Raw genomic sequence first — 16,729 nt, 5'->3', positions numbered from 1 at the left:
CTGTTTCTAGCTCGGAGCTCCCTGTTCTGCCCCTGGCTTGGGTACACTGACCTCTTGGATGGTGCAATTCAGGGGGTAGTGTACATCTCTGGGCTTTGGGTCACTCTGCGGTGACCACAGAAGGTACTACCTGCTTGCTGCTGAGTTCCTGAGTCACATGGATGAGGTCACTCAGCTCCCCCTCAGCCTGTAACAGCGCATTCAAGGCTCAGGGAAGATTTTCCTTAACCTGTCTTACTCATCCTAAGACTAAAATTGCACCACGTGGTGCCCCTGGGGCAAATTACCTGCAAAGTTAATACCACGAACCTCCTTGTCTCATCCTGAGACACAACAAATTCCTCTGTGTCAGGCTCACTGAGGGGCCCTCATCCAAACTGTGACCTGTTCTTCACAAACTACACTTTGCATTTGCAACATTAAAAAGAACCATTTGTGCCATGAACCACTTCATTCAGGGAAGCTTCTTGACTCAGACTGATGTACCCTCTCCTCTTTCTTCCAACTGTATTAAGTCCTGGCCTAGATGCCTCCAACCAATACAATAGTCAGAGTCCAGAGTGGACCACCATGGCCTTGCTGTGGAAGCCAAGGGCACTACTACACTGCTATTCTCTTCTTATGGGGAAGGGGATACAGACAGCAAATCCAGTGTCTCTACTGACCAAATCCCAGATTGTGTGTGCTCGTGCATGGTAGCCTAAAGAAGCCAGAGTGTCATCATATCCCCTGAAGCTGGAGTTACAGGTAGTTGCGTGCTGTCCAATATGGGTGTTGGGAACTGGACTTCAATTCTCTAAGAGAAACAGCAAGTGCTCTTAACACAGAGTCATTTCTCTAGCCCCAGCTCCTACACTCATCAAACAATGAAACCTGTGTTCACTCTTTCAGGGCTGCAAAATCCACACAGCTCCCGAGGGCAGTAGTGGGTAGCAGGGCAATCCACACATTCTTGGCCAGGTTGGATGGGTCTTCTGTTTGTTGAGCACTATTACCAAGCGTAGTTTTAAGCCCAGGAGCATAGAGATGACTAAGAGGAAGACAGCTTCCTGTCGGGTAGCCGGCACTTCCAGATGTGAATGAAATCTTACAGAAGTTTGTCTCCAGGGTTCTCTTTCCAGCCTGCAGGAGCACACATGTGTAAGCCCAGTACTTAGGAGCAGGCTCAGGCAGGAGGATTGCGTGACTTTGAGGCATAGTGAATCCCAGGGCAGTCTGAGCTACAGTGTCTCGAAAAACCCCAAAGAGGTGCTGGGAGCAGAGCTCTTTTTCCAAGTCCCACACTCCTAGCTTCCATATCCACATATGTGACAGCTACCATGGCAACAGTAACCTCAGCCAGCTGCACTGAGTGCCTTCCTACTGAGTACTACATCAAGAAGGGACATACATTAATTGCATTAATCTTTCTAGCGTCCATCTTCTCACATAAATGAAGAAACTAAGACCTACGGATAAAGGAGTTCATACAGCCGGGAAGTTGCGGATCCAACCTCCAAATGCAAGAGCTTACCTAGAACACCCGTGTTAGCAGCTGCTGAGCCATCCCACTTCATGCCCAACAGATTCTTTCCCAACGTGATGACTGGGGCCTCTTCTCACCACCACCCCCAACATCTCCTGTGCTCATCTAACAACGAGGCTTAATTCCAAAGGAGATGCTGGGCGGGGCAGGGGTTCTGGAGAGATGGATCAGTGCTTAAGACCCCTTACCGCTCTTGCAGAGGACCAGGATTCAGTTCCCAGCATCCACACGGTGGTTTGCAAGCATCTGTATGTACCTCCAGTTCCAGGGGATCTGACAGCTCTCCCGACAGCAGGCCCAGGTATATATCAGGTACAGAGACATACACTTAGGCACACATAAAATTAAATAAAATAAATGTATTTTTAAAAACGAGACTCAAGGCTGTTAAGCAAACCCATGAGGGCCTATTAAAGGGTCTCAACAGTTTATTTAGGTGTAGGATAGGGATAAACACTCACTGATACAGAGAAGATTAGATGAAGAGATCCGGCTGCTGTGTCACGCTGTCCTGAACAGGGGAGACGGGGACCAGCCACTCCTGGCGAGAGTGAGAGCACTGAACCCCCTCTCTTCTTCAGCTCTTAAACTGTCGTGTAACAGAAAAGATCACACCCTAGGGCTTGCTGCCCCAAAGGTAATTGACTAAACTGATTGGAATCCCACAATACAAGGCTTTAAGGGAGATAGCTCAGTCAGTAAAGCACGTGCCTTGCAAGCTCAAATACTTGAAACCCCAGAACCCAGGCAAAACTAAATAAAAACCAGGCATGGTGGTACCCATATGAAACCCCAGTGCTGGAGAGGCAAAGGCAAGCAGATCCCGGGGCTCACTGCCAGCCAGCCTAACCTACCTGAAGAGTTCCTAGACGGAGACCACGGCTAATGGAAGAGGAGGGAGGGGGAGAAAGGGGGAAAACAAAGGCAAGAAAGATCAAAGCAAGACAAGGCAAACACCTAAGGAATGACACCCAGGGTTGTCTTCTGAATGCCACACGCATGCACACAAACACGCGTGCACGTGTGCGCGAGTGCACACACACACACACAAGAAGGGGGTATTGCTCTCACATAATTGTTCAGGTTGGTATGCTGAGCAGCCTCAACTGTGGAGTATCTGACTGTGTAAAGGTTGAGTTACATTTGTTTATGCTGTGGAATATTACTTAACTGTGTGAAGGTGTGTTACATTTGTTTATGCTGTGGAATATTACTTTAACTATGTAAAGGTGTGTTACATTTGTTTGTGCTGCATTTGTTTAATGATGAAAGACGTGTGTTTACTTATGTAAAGATGTGTTGCATTTGTTTCATCATGCCTGCCTAAGGCACCTGACTGGTCTAATTAAAAAGCCGAATGGCCAAAAGCTAGGCAGGAGAGGGGGGCTAGGTGGGGCTGCCTGGCAGAGAGAATAAGTAGGAGGAGAAAATCTAGGAATGAGGAAAGAACGAGAGAGGAGAGGAGAAAATGAGAGAGACGCCTGGGGCCAGAAGCCAGACATAGAGACAGCAGGAAAGTAAAATACGCAGAAAGAAAAGGTTAAAAGCCCCGAGGCAAACTGTAGATAAAGAGAAACAGGGTAAGTTATAAGAGCTAGCAAGAAACGAGGATAAGATAAGGGTAAGCATTCATAACTGTGTCATGATTTGGGAACTGGTTAGTGGCCCAAAAGAAAAACCCTGGAACACTCAATGCTGGCTCCTTCTCTGGGAGGCTCCGCTGTGTGTGGAGAGCACGGGGATGCTGGGGTGTGAGCATGCTTGCCTCATGCAAGCACCATTATAATTTAAGGTGTGATTTTATTCCATTCTTCCCACTCTGGGCACTTCACGGGGAAGAGTACAGAATTTGGGGTGTCAGCTAGCATTGTCCATCTGCCTAACAACTCCTCTGTGGTGCACACCATCCTGGGTACCCCTTCCCTCTCCTTGGGTGGGGCTTCTGCTTCCTTTCTAGAGAGAGGTACATCAACCTTGAAACTAGAAAAACATTACTGGGCATCACCTTCCATAGGCTGGGCGCCCCTGCCTGTATGCCTCTGTAACACTTGAAAAGGAACGTATTTTATACCCCACCCCCCCACACACACCCATGCGTACCATCACACAGTTCCATACAGAATATAGAGTATCGTTGAGTGGCTTCCGGAACTTTAGGACCTGACTAAGCAAATGTTAAATTCCTGAAGACACATTTCACTGAAGTTTGGCAAGACATATTTCCCTAACTCAAAGCCACGTTATAGTTCATTTGCCTACTATCGTAGTAATGGCCTCGATGAGTCTTCCATCCACCCACAGGGCTGAGTCACAGGAACAAGCCCACAGCAGCATCCCCTTGTGAACCTGCCCAGCCCGGGCCAACATCAGAAGTCTGTGGGTAGTTCTAGAAGATGAATACAATTCAAGGTAGGCAGAGCCAGAAACAGCCAGCCCATGACTGTTTTTTTCCAGCTAAAACATGGTTACTTGGAAGTACTCATGAGGTCTGAGGCCAGTCTGGTCTAAATAGGAAGCTCCAGGACAACCAAGACTGCATCGTGAAACCCTTCTAGAAAAACATAGATAGATAGATAGATAGATAGATAGATAGATAGATAGATAGATAGCCAGCCTCAGTGGGAAAAAGCTCTTACCACCAAACCTGGCAGCCTGAGTTCAATCCCTAGGACCTATGGTGGTAGTAAGAGAAACCAGGTATCCTCTGACTTCCATATGCAAACTTTGTCATAGGCATGTCCACATACAAATTAAATAAATGTAAAAAAATAAAAATCAGTAAAAACCTAAGCATAATACTCAGTTCTCACTATGTCTTATCAAAAAATTTGTTTTCTATCAAAGATAATTTCCAGATCATTACAACATGAATAATTGTAAATATATAATCTTCACATATGCATGTGTGTGTGTTGGGTGTTGAGGTGGGGTCTCGTGTGATCCAGACTGTGGTTAAACTCACTATATAGCTGAGTCTGACCTTATATATTCCTGATGCTACTGTGTTCACCTCCCAAGCACTGAGATTACAGGTGTACACTGTCAAGCTTTGATATGTATGTTTAACAGGAATCACAGAAACGGAATTTGTAAGAATTCCTAAATTTGTAAGGCCCATGAAAGCAGTGGCCATGTGAACCGCAAGTACATTTCTGGGTGAAGCCATATTTTGTGTACCTCATCAACGGTTTCTTATAAGATGTACCTTGCAAAATGACCTAAAAATGACGTAATAAGCAGATATGGTAAAGATATTACGTTACTTTTCTGGATTTGGAGACATTTGTGATCTTTTAAAAAATTCTTTCAAGTTTGTAATTTGTCATAATTTTGCTCTTTATTCTAAATAATTACCTTTTATACCTGATTTTAGAATTTGTAACTTTATATTCCTAATCTGGTTAGGCTTTTTGTTTGTTGCTCTTGTTTTCTGTTTTTTTCATGTGTTTTAGCTTCTAGAAACATATTTCCACCCTTCCTATGTTTCATGTATTTCTTTCCTCTTCTCTTGGTTTTTCAGGAGAGGGCTTTTCTGTGTAGCCTTGGCTGTCCTGGAAGTAGCTCCATGGATCAGGCTGGTCTCAAACTCAGAAATTCACCTGCCTCTGCCTCCTGAGTGCTGGGATCACAGGCGTGTGACACCACAGCTCGGCTCCATCTATTTCTTTTAAAGGAAATGTATTCCGTGTGTGTGTGTGTGTGTGTGTGTGTGTGTGTGTGTGTGTGTGTGTGTGTGCAAATAAACCTGCACCTGTGGAGATAAGAGGGCAACTTTGGGTGTTGGCTCCCTCTACCATGTGGGTCCTAGAGAGGCAACTCAAGTGGTCTGGCTTAGCAACATGAATTTTCGCTCACAGAGCCATCTTGCCAGCCCTTATGTATTTCTTATTTTAATGGAATGTGTCCCCCAGTATTTTCCTATAAAAAAGGTGTATGGAGACACCCACTCCCTGTGCTATTCTCTTTCTGTCTTAACGCTTCTGGTAGCTTTTCTGTGCCTATGATTTTCAGAAGTTACCTTCCTTCCGGTTTTTGAAAGCACTGTCTTCCAGCTTCCTGGGCTGCTCTTGAGAAATAAATCCAAGTCATCTCCATGATTGTTCTTTTTGGTAAGGACTGAATGACGTCAGTGACCTCTTGTTTCATGTGCTCTTTTCCAGGGAACCCACTGGAGCTCATGAGTTGCAGCTCAATGCTCCTCCCTCAGGGTCTTGTGTGAGGGAAACAGGGCCCTGGACCACTGAGTTACACCTCCAGCCTCTCCACTTGGTTTTTTAAAAATATCTACTACCGTCGTATTTTTCCCCAAATTTTGCTTTTGTTTTTTTCGAGACAGGGTTTTTCTGTGTAGCTGTGACTGTCCTGGAACTCACACTGTAGACCATGCTGGCCTCTAACTCAGAGATCTACCTGCACCTGCCCCTTTTGGGTGCCTACATCTCTCTAAGATTATTTTTGTATGGCTTTGCTTTCCTCTTCTCCTGTACAGCCTTTCCCCACCATGTTACCTTCTTTTGTTTAGTAAGTCAGTTTTCAAAGTTCCCCCTTAGAAGTGGGAGCTGCATTGTGGGCTCTTTTTTTTTTTTTTTTTTTTTTTTTGGTTTTTCGAGACAGGGTTTCTCTGTGGCTTTGGAGGCTGTCCTGGAACTAACTCTTGTAGACCAGGCTGGCCTCGAACTCACAGAGATCCACCTGCCTCTGCCTCCCAAGTGCTGCATTGTGGGCTCTTATATCTAACTACACTAACAAGCTAGCGCCCTCATGGGTGGAGCTAGCCAGTCCGTTGAGGGGTCAGTAGGCATCTTTGGCCTGCTCAGATTTCTGGGAGAGCCTTCACATCTAGCAGGGAGGATGAGCAGTTGATGGGCCATGGACTTCCAGCATTCTGGAGGCATGCATTCTCTGAATCTATCTTTAGAAAGCTTCCCAGGCCCTCAGCTATGCCAGCAGCTCTGTGCACAGATCCCTAGGATTCTGTGTTGCCAGAAGCAGTTGCTCAGCCAGGAAGGCAGGAAGCGGCTTCTGGAGCTAACTAGAGGACTTCTCTGCAGCCCTCTCCCAGCCTTCCTTGTTAGAGCAGCTCCAGCTAAAAACATCCCCTCACCCCCAGGCTTGGAACTGGAGCAGCCATTTCCTGAGTGCTGTGGATTTCACATTGTAAATCCTGTTGCCAACCTCCCCCTGGCTAGAGAAGGGTTCTACCTTTCTCTTGGCTCCCTAAGCATTTATAGCCTCTCTTTCTGCCACAGGATCATTTTTACTGCTGTCTTTTCTTCTCCACATCTGTGTTAACTTCTGTGCTTTAAAAATCTCTGTTCTTTCAGCCTGTGTAAAGGAGTTTCAAGAGAAGTCAAAATAGGTGGGGTAGTTGAATAGGAAAATAAATAAATAAAAAGGAAAGGAAAGGACATGACTGCTCCTAGGTATGATGGAGGAGAGTTTATTGTAGATAAAATGGGAGCATTGGTAGAAGCAGGGACGTCTGGGGAAGCCCAGAGTGGACATGACCAGGCTGAGTTGTGAGAGACGAGGAGGGGAAGAGGGAGAGGAGAGAGGGGAACCAGGTGCAGCAGCCAGGAGGTCAAAGGTCCAAAATGGGTGGGTAATGAAAATGTCTGGATTGTATAGGAAGAGCCTCTGGGGGAAGGGCAGCCCAGTCCCTGGGCTGGAGAGTTCTGGGTAGAATATGGGGTACACTGAGATCCACACCCTATAACAGGTAGGAACTGAGGGATGCCAGGTGTTTTGATATGTTAAATAGGCACCTCGGCCATTAGTCCTGTTCTATTACTTTATTTTACTGTTATTTGAGACAGAGTCTCTCTCTGTACAGTCCAGGCTAGCCTTAAACCTGCGATCCTCCTGCATCAGTCTCAGCATGAAGTCAGCCAGACACAGGGTCTATTTTATTTTTTTATTTTTTTGGTTTTTCGAGACAGGGTTTCTCTGTGGCTTTGGAGGCTGTCCTGGAACTAGCTCTTATAGACCAGGCTGGCCTCGAACTCACAGAGATCCGCCTGCCTCTGCCTCCCGAGTGCTGGGATTAAAGGTGTGCGCCACCAACACCCGGCCAGGGTCTATTTTAAATTCTTAAAAATTATGCTGGTGTTTATTTTTGTGTGGCACACACATCACAGCACCCATAAGGAGGTCAGAGGACAACTTACAGGGATGAGGTCTCCCTGTCTATCATGTGGGCCTGGGGGGCTCAAACTCTTATAAGGCCTGGTACCAGGTCCCTTGACTTGCTGAACCGTCTTTCCCATCCCTCTCAGCCTGCCATTGCTCTCAAGCAGCAAGCGGATTTAATGGCCCAAATTCCCTTGACTCCTCCCATTTGGCCACACGAAGAAGACTGAGCTCAAAACTGGTCGGTGACTTAGTCTTCATATCTAGGAGAGGTCCATTTCCAGAATGCCGGTGTCAACGGTTCTACCCATGAAGTCGGTTAACCAAGGTTGGAGAAACGAGTTGCAAGTGAAATAATTTGCTCCTTAGGCTCAGCTTGCCAAGTAGCATTTTTGAGAGTTCTCTCTCCCCATTGTTGCTTTCCCTGGGAAACAATGTGTTTGTTTAGTGACATGCGAGTCTCTGCCTAGAATGACAAACAAACAAAAAACAAAAAAAAACCCACGAAAATCTGCTTTTATAGTCAGCATAAACTTTGTTTTTTAAAGTTTAGCTTTTTCATCTAGACTTTGTTTTCTTTGCTGGACATGGTAGCACACATCGTAGCTTGGTCTACATAGCGAGCTCCCAGCCAGCCAGGACTTCACTGAGAGACCGACTCAAAACAAAATAACAGTAACAAAAAGATTTTCTTTCTGTTAATGAACAGGTACTCGATTCAGCAGGGAGAACCAAGAATTGTCGGGGAGGGGAGTGAATTTAGGAGGGTAGTGAATTTAGGATCCTAAGTCTGAGAAGCCCCCTAGTTTACAGGCGCTGTGATAAGGTCGGGCCTCAGCCACTCAGCTGGAGAGTGTTTGCTTTATTCTTCAAGGGAAATGGGGAGGGAGGGAGAGAGAGAGGGGATGCTCCAAAGCTGAGACTTCTCATCTCTGTTGATGGCCAACCAAGGCTGGGGAGATATGACAGGCTCAGCTTTCTCCAGGAGCTAAAGAGAAGTTGGGGGTCACACTTTGATGCTGGGGCATGGACTTCTGTTCCTGTCCTAGGTTGCTTGAGTGGTCTGAGTGGCCATGGAAACCTTTGGGCTGAATCCTGGCCTGCCAACCAAGAGTTCCTGAACCATCTACCATCATTATTTATGGTCCAGGTCATGGTGTGGCCTTAGAGCAATGGTTCTCAACCTGTGGGTCGCCCCCCCCAGACCTTTTCATAGGAGTCATCTAAGACTACGGAAAAACACAGATATTTACATTGCGATTCATAACAGTAGCAAAATTACAGTTATGGGGTAGCAGCGAAAATAATTTTATGGCTGGGGGTCACCACGACATAAGGAACTGTACTAAGGGGTCGCAGCTGTTAGGAAGGTTGAGAACCACAGGCCTAGAGGACAGAAGGAGACCCCACAAGACCTCTGAAACCAGAGGCAGGTGGCCCAGCTGCGTCTGAAAAGGGACTGGATGCCGGCAACACTGGTAGGACAGACCCAACTTCTGATTGGAATCCTTCGCACCCACTCAATAGCACTGCACACGGCCCCACAGGAAGATTCCCGATCTAAACAGGCACACAGGGACGGCGAAGTGAGGGGGAGCTGGCTATCACCAAGGTCCTTTGGACTTTGAGAAAGGAACTGAAGCCGGGGAGGCGGGGACAAATTGGCCTCAAGGCTACTGGCCAAGGGAAGGTAGTACCTGAGCAGAAGCAGGAAGTGGAGGAGGCCGGGTAGGAAGCCTGGGTCACCGACGCTCCCGCTGAGCCGGCTGGGCGGGGTCCTGCGTGCAGGTGAGCAGCGGGGTAGGGCGGGGCGCAGCTGCGTATCGGTACCCCGGCGCTGCTTAGGCCTCCAGCAGACACAGGCCACAAGTCGTGCCCTACGGAGGCCCAGGCGCCTCCAGAGTCATGGCCCGCTCGGCCTGCGGGTTTCCAGTCGCACTACTGGGCGCCCTGCTGCTGGGTACAGCGCGCCTGCCGCACGGGACAGGTAAGAGCGATCTGTGGCCAGGGAGGCGCCTGGACGTGACGCGCGCAATCCCGACCGGGTAGCATGGTCGGAGAGCTTTGGCGGCGCCAAGGGCTTAGGACGACTCGCCCGGCGCGCGGGCCGCGGCACATGGGAGAGTCCTGAACCTGGGGGAGCTCCGTGCTGGCCCAGGATAGAAAAGCGCACGGAACAAGCCTTAGGAGGATGCGCTCAAGGTGTCGCGTTGTGTCCTAGGGACTTTGCTGAGACGTAGCGACACCCGATTAGGGCATGGGAGAGCTTTCCTCTCCGAGCCCATCCTCCACCTGGGCCAGCAAAGTGCAAGAGTTTGACGTCCCACTGGGGTACCTCTTTACCTGTCCGAGTGCCCCACTATCCTGAGGTCCAGGAGCATCCACTCGAAAGGACAGCTCCAAGTGGACAGTCACGGACCAAGTGGACAGCAGCGGGCATCTAGCTGCGGAGCCCCACGGGTGCCCCGGCCCTTCCTTGGTGGAAGACTGGACAGCTGTTTCTTCGAGTCTGTGAATTTCAAGTAGTTTGGGTTGAGAGCAGAGGCCGCCCTTACTCGGAGGTCTGCTCCAGGAAAGAACCCGAACTGTGGGTCCTGGGTGTAGAATACCGCCAATGACTAGCTTTGTTCAAGTAAGAACTTGACGTGAGGCTCTTTCTGAGCCGCCTACAGGTTTTTTGTTTTTGTTTTTTTAAATAGTGCTGTCCAAATCGTGATTGAGGTCTGTGATATCTTTTGCAACGCCGAAGGGGGTGTTTGTGTTTCACAGGTAGATAAATTAGTATACATTAAAGATAAAACTGAAATGGGGGGGTGAACTTGGGCATAAACCTCAGGAAAACTTCCTGGTTCCTTTTTTCGGACATTAGGTGATATATTACTGCATAGTAGACAGAAATATTTAAGAGCTCATTTGAAGTCACACTCACGCACACATGCACACACACACACATTGTGGTATGTACTTTGTTGTTGCTGGAGTTTGGTTTGTGTTTTACTGAGGCCTCCAGGCTGCTAGAATTCATTACAGATGTGGGCAACCACCGTACTTTCTTAGGACTGAATTTTCAATCGATTTAAGGGATAGAGTATGTAGTCCAGTGTGTAGCGTGCCCGACTAGCATGTACAGAGCTGTAGGTTCAATTCCTAGGGCTTCATAAACTGAGCTTGGTGGCCCATGCTTGTGATCCTAGCATTCTGGAGGTGGAGGCAGGAAAACCAGGAATTCAAGGTCATCCTCAGTCACAACTCTTGGCTGGTTCAAGCCATATGAAATTTTGTCTTAAAAATACATTCTAATAATAAAAAAAATAGGGAGGGAAGATGTGCATGAGAGAGAGGGGTGGTGTGGTGTGTGCCAGCGCTGTTGAAGGCAGGTGACACTCTACAGTCTGTTTTGAGATGTTTCTGGCTTCCTATGATAATAGTTGAAAACTTCCCCAGCAAGAACATGGTATATAAGTCCAGCCATCACTGAATACAAGATCCGCAGCCTGATCTGAACTGGCTGCTGTCAGTCTACACCACCTGAGAAGTAGACAGAGTTTATTCTTAGACCTGTGGGAACATGGATTCTTGAAGTGGTTACATGAACTTTCATGATCACCAAACAAAAGAAAGTTGTAATTCAAGGCATTTTCTAAATACGTTGGTGGGGGCATCAGCAGGTGGGTTACTTCAAGTAGCGAAGTCTCTGAGCTAGGTCTTACATGATGTCTGATGGCATTCTTGGCTGTTGGGTTCGCAGAAGCTAATGATCTCCTAAGTTAATAAAAACCAAAGTGGGTGATAAATGGCTATTAAGGGGACTAAAGGACTCTCGACCTGTAACATTCCAGCTCTCTGTAGTTAGGAAGCTCAAATGAACCTGCCAGTCTGCAGGATCTTCAGCACAGATGTGGGTCTTCAGGGTGCGTCGAGTCACATGTCACACGTCTCACTCAGTTCCCAGAAGCTCCTCCACTCAAGTCCTTCCTTCCAGGAAGGTGTGTGCTAGCTGAGTCGTGTAAATGCCAGGAATTTTACCAAATTCACTTTCTTCTGTGACCTCAGGAGAGGGGCTGACTCAGCAGTGCCCGGTTTTCCTGAAGTCGGGCGCCGTCTTCACTGGTGCTGGGCAGTGGTGGCGCAAGCCTTTAATCCCAGCACTCGGGAGGCAGAGGCAGGCCGATCTTTGTGAGTTCGAGACCATCCTAGTCTACAAGAGCTAGTTCCAGGACAGCCTCCAAAGCCACAGGGAAACCCTGTCTCAAAAACACCAAAAAACAAACAAAACCACCGTGCTGCTTGCCTGCAAGAACTGCCTGATACTAGAGTCAGGTCAGTGACTCCATTGTCTTGCTTTCATTGCTCTTCCAAAACTATAAATGACACAAATTCAAATGAGGACTCTGGCTGTTGTCTGGAGGTGTTACTAGTAGGAGGCGGAGTTCCACAGCCCTCCCCCACACCCCACACAAATTGCCCTGGGGTGAGTCATAGGAGACATTCAGGACTTCTTGTCATCCAGGACTCTCCTCAGAGTTCACCTTTGCTCACAGATAATGTTTTGTTCTACTTGGGTTGTATATATTGCAAAATTCTCCAGAATAATTATGATACATAAAGCATTTTTTTTTTAGAGCTAGGGAATGTAGCTCAATTGTCAGAGCTTTTGCCCAGCATATAAAAAGCCCTGTTTTGCTTTTGTTTGTTCGGTTTTGACTTTTTGAGACAGGGCTTCTTTGTGTAGCTTTGGCTGTCCTAGAATTAACTCTTAGAGATCTGCCTGCCTCTGCCTCCCGGAGTGCTGGGATTAAAGGTGTGCACCCTGCTCTTCAAAGCCTTGGTTTTAATCCCCAGCACTGCATAAACAAGGCATGGTCTCTCACTTGGGAGACAGAGGCTGGAGGATCACAAGTTTGAGGTCATCCTACATAACAAGTTCCAAGTTATACTGGTCCACATGAATGGACGCTCACACCACATTGTTCCTTCTGATAGTTCTATTCAGTGGACAGGTATTAAGAATTACATGGTAAAGCGTAAGAAAAATGGCTCAGTGGGCTAATAAGGCATTTGTCATAGAGCCTGACAACTTGAATTCAATCCCCTGGACTCACATAGTAATAAAGAGGCTACTCCCCAAGTTGTCCTCTGAGCTACACACATACACACATACTCACATACACACACACACACACACACATACTCACACTCACACACCCACATGTACACCTGCAAATATTCGCTTATGGAACAAACCTCAACTCACTTCTGCTCAGCAGAGCTAATGGGGAGGGGACGGAAGGGTGAGGTCACTGTGTAAGGCAGTGGAGAGTAGCCAGACCCCCGATGGGGGGGACTGGTGGCTGAGGTCCTCTGCTTTGTTGATTAAGAAAAGTTCACGCCCTTTAATTGTAACTCCAAACTATAAAAATTATCCCGCAATCAAATTATTTCAAGTCACTCACCACAACCTTGTAATTAGCCCATCTCACCTTCTTCGGAGAGTCTGAAAACTTAGACAAACTGACAGGAAGAACCCAGGGGCCCCGCCTTCGTTAAGCAGATCCTTTGTTTGTAGTTTCTAGAATTACTGGCTACTGCCACTCCTCCCAGCAGCCCAAGCATAAGAAGCATTTTCTGTGAAAGACTCTTCGCTACTTTGTTTTGGTATTTCCGCTTAATGTCAGCAATCCCCTCCTGAAAGCCAATCATCGTGATGCCCTGAGTCTCATTATCTCATGGTGGGGGCAGTTACTAGCCTGTTGTTTGGCCATGCAGAGCCCCCAACAGGTTCTGAATGTGTAGGGAAACACAGATAGATACTCACGTGTAATTAAAAACCAGTGTTATTAAGTGTGAAGTCCAAACAGCAGTGACCAGAGATTGCCAGGCCATACATGGAATTTATCACAAATGGTCTCTTGGCATAGGGTAACCCACTTCACCTCCCTTTGTGGACACCCCAGGACCTCTACCAGCCCCTGACCTCCTCAGTTCTAGTATGTGGGACACAAGCAGAGACTCTCAGCACATCTTTTTAAGTGTTGTTTGGAGTTATAAACGTATGCTTCCAAAACAGACGTTGGTCAGTGTACCTTTGATGAAGGAAATAGAAGCCATAATGTTTGAACAATTAAAAATGAGGCTCTTTTTTTCTCCAGAGAAAATACAGACAGGGAGGGGGGGTGCATGAACGGGCCTTGACATTCCCAAGCAAAGAGGCAGGCACAGAGAGCTGAAATGACTTGCCCGAGGTAACCTAGCTGGTTACAGGGATGCTGAGGTGACACTTTGAACTTTTGGTCAGCTTTGAGACCTTGTCTACATCCCAGAAACTGCCCTTGACTTTAAAACAACAACAAAACCTGCATAGGACTTAGTGCTACATTTGCATTTTATTCTAGGAATGTGCGCTCTCTCTCTCTCTCTCTCTCTCTCTCTCTCGTTAAGAATTTGTTTTGCTTTGTTTTTTGGTTTCTCTGTATTGTTTGGAGGCTGTCCTGAAACTCACTCTGTAGACCAGGCTGGCCTCGAACTCACAGAGATGTCCCTGCCTCTGCCTCCTGAATGCTTAGATGAAAGGTGTGTTCCATTATCTCCCAAGTGTAGGATTGTAGGTGTGCACTGACATGCTTAGCTGAGGTGACTGATTTGTGAGTCACCCTCGTCTTAACCTTTCCCAGCAGAACTCTTTTTCTAAATCCCACCGAGTCTCCTAAGCATGTCAGAAAAGCCCTGGAAGCAAGAACGTCTCCAGGTGGTTTTCTTGAAACAGCATACATTTTATTCTCCTGCTTTGAGAACCATGGTGATCTGTGTTGCTATTGGTACCTCAGAAACGCCCGGTTGAAGGTCTGTCCCGAAACAGAAGCCACCGTGAAGGATATGCAACTTCCCTATCTCTCCTGGTGCACGGCCTTCTAGCCACCTGCTAATGGACAAGCTTGTGTGTGGTGTTATTGGTGGCCTTTTGAAACAGGATCTCACTATGCATTCCTGAGCAGCCTGGAACTCCTATGTAGCCCAGGCTGGCCCCAAACTTGCCACGATCTTTCTGACTCTGCCTCCTGAGTGCTAGGATCACAGATGTGTGACACTATACCTCGTTGTATTTGGTTGTAGGAGAAAGGGGTGTTCTTTTTTTTGTTGTTCATATTCAAAAATTTTAGAACTGTTTAGAAACAGAGATGGCTCAGTGACAGGTCTTGTAAACAGTAGCCAGCTCCTGGGATCCCAGTACAGATGAAGTTGCTACTGTCACTCTCTGAATGCAAGACCCTGCCTCACACAAATCAAAGCAAAAACTTCTATGGCATAGTGATGTCGCAGCTGCCCCCACGTGGAGTGCAAGGTATCTTGTCACTCATGTCTGTGGTAACTTGGTAAAGTTAAATTACATGCCATTGTATAAATATAGGTAGCATGTGATGGGGAAGTCCTGTGTGTATGTCAATAAAGCACTGTTGGCCAATAGGGAAGCAAGATAGGTGGGACTAGGAGTCCAGGGGGACTCTGGGTAGGAGAAACACAGAGAGTCACGATGTAGCCCACCAGAGAGGATGTCCGTCCGGTAAGAGAAATACTTAGATGGGTTACTTACTTAAGTCAAAGACAGCCAGTAAGAAACAAGCAAACAGCCAACAGCTTCATAATTAATATAGCGTCTTTTGTGCTATTTGGGGACTACAATGTGGCAGAGCCCAGGCGACTGGTGGGGAAAAAAACCAAAGCGGCTGGCAAGGAAAAGGCTTCACTCTACAAGCGTGTGTAGCCCAGAAGATGGACTACAGTGGTAAACGATGAGGCAAGAACCTGTGTGTTTATCACACAACTGTTGTTACTTTAGGGCGAGCGTTTTCCTGTATTCCGTGTGATACCGTCAGTTACTCCTGTTATCGCGTTCCCTTGGCTTCGTCAAGAACCAGGTCCAGCAGTGGCTCAGTACCTTCTAGGTTTGCGTTGGCATTTGCACCACAGTGAAGCGGCCAATGTCGCATTTTCCAGAACGTGTCCCACTGCGTGATGTGTGGCTCACCCTGGTTGCAGAAGGGAGGGCATGGCAAAGGGCAGGGAAGGCGTGGCAATGGGCAGGGAAGGCGGGGCAACGGGCAGGGAAGGTGTGGTGGCAGGAGCAGAAAGCTAGCTGGCCACACCGTCATCCCCATATAGGAAGCAGAGAGACAGAGAACAGGGAGTGGGTCTAGGGTATAAATCCTCAAAGCCTGCCCCTTCCTCCAGCAAGAGGTGCCTTCCTCCACCTCCTATAGGTGCCAGAAACTCCCTAAACAGTACCTTCAACTGCGGACCAAGCGTGTAAATACGTGAGCCTGTAAGGGACATTACTCATTCATGATATCACATTCCTTCACCCCGTCCCTTGGCCGTTTGCTTTCTGATACGCTTCACTTGTTTCACTGATACCCATGGGCTGGTGCCCCTGTGTGTTGATCTCCTCTTCTCCTTGTCCTAACAGGTGTCTAAAATAGAGTGTTTGAGCTTGGTCTTCACTCCCTCGATTCATTCCCCAGCTCCTGTGTGCTCCATTGCCCCTGGTGACCACACGTTGTGTCACCAGGGGCAACATCTTTCTGGGCCATGTCAGGATATCGCTGTGTATCAGGAGGCCAGGCTCAGGCCTGGGTCTCTGGTGGCTTAGGATTTCCATCCATGCACAGTAGTTAGCTTGGAAGCTAAGTCTGATGGTTCAGGTGAAACACATCCTGCACTGCTTGGAACTCACAACACCAAGTATGCATCCTGGCTCAACATGTTTCTTTCTTTGGGAATGGGAGGGTATGTCTGTTTCTGCAGGTAGAGTTTGCATTTGTGCATGTGTGTGTGTGGAGGCCGGGGGGTCAACCTCTGGTGTCATTCCTTAGGGAGACATCCACCCTGTTTTTTGAGACAGGGTCTCTTACTCACCTGGAAGTCGCCAAGAAGGCAAGGCTGGCTGGCCAGCAAGTCCAGGAATCTATACCCATCTCTGCCTCCTCCCCAGTGCTGGGTTTACAACGTAAGCATGTGCCACCATGCCTGGCCTTTTTCTTTATGTGAGTTCTGGGGAATCAAACTCAGGTCCTCATGTGT

At 47.6% G+C, this 16,729-nt stretch overlaps 1 protein-coding gene across 1 annotated transcript in view; it reads left to right on the top strand.

The window, feature by feature from the left end:
• Positions 1-9,511: 9,511 nt before the first annotated feature.
• Positions 9,512-16,729, top strand: part of Cdcp1 (CUB domain containing protein 1) — a 40,794-nt gene continuing 33,576 nt past the window's right edge. Inside the window, exon 1 of the mRNA XM_040739979.1 lies at positions 9,512-9,641. Within this exon, the coding sequence (XP_040595913.1) occupies positions 9,560-9,641 (82 nt within the window). The 5' untranslated portion in view covers positions 9,512-9,559. The remainder of the gene's footprint in view (positions 9,642-16,729) is intronic.

The sequence above is a fragment of the Mesocricetus auratus genome, unplaced genomic scaffold (assembly GCF_017639785.1).
Source record: "Mesocricetus auratus isolate SY011 unplaced genomic scaffold, BCM_Maur_2.0 Super-Scaffold_100691, whole genome shotgun sequence".
NCBI classification, from domain to species: Eukaryota; Metazoa; Chordata; class Mammalia; order Rodentia; family Cricetidae; genus Mesocricetus; species Mesocricetus auratus.
This window is presented reverse-complemented; position numbering and strand designations above follow the sequence as displayed.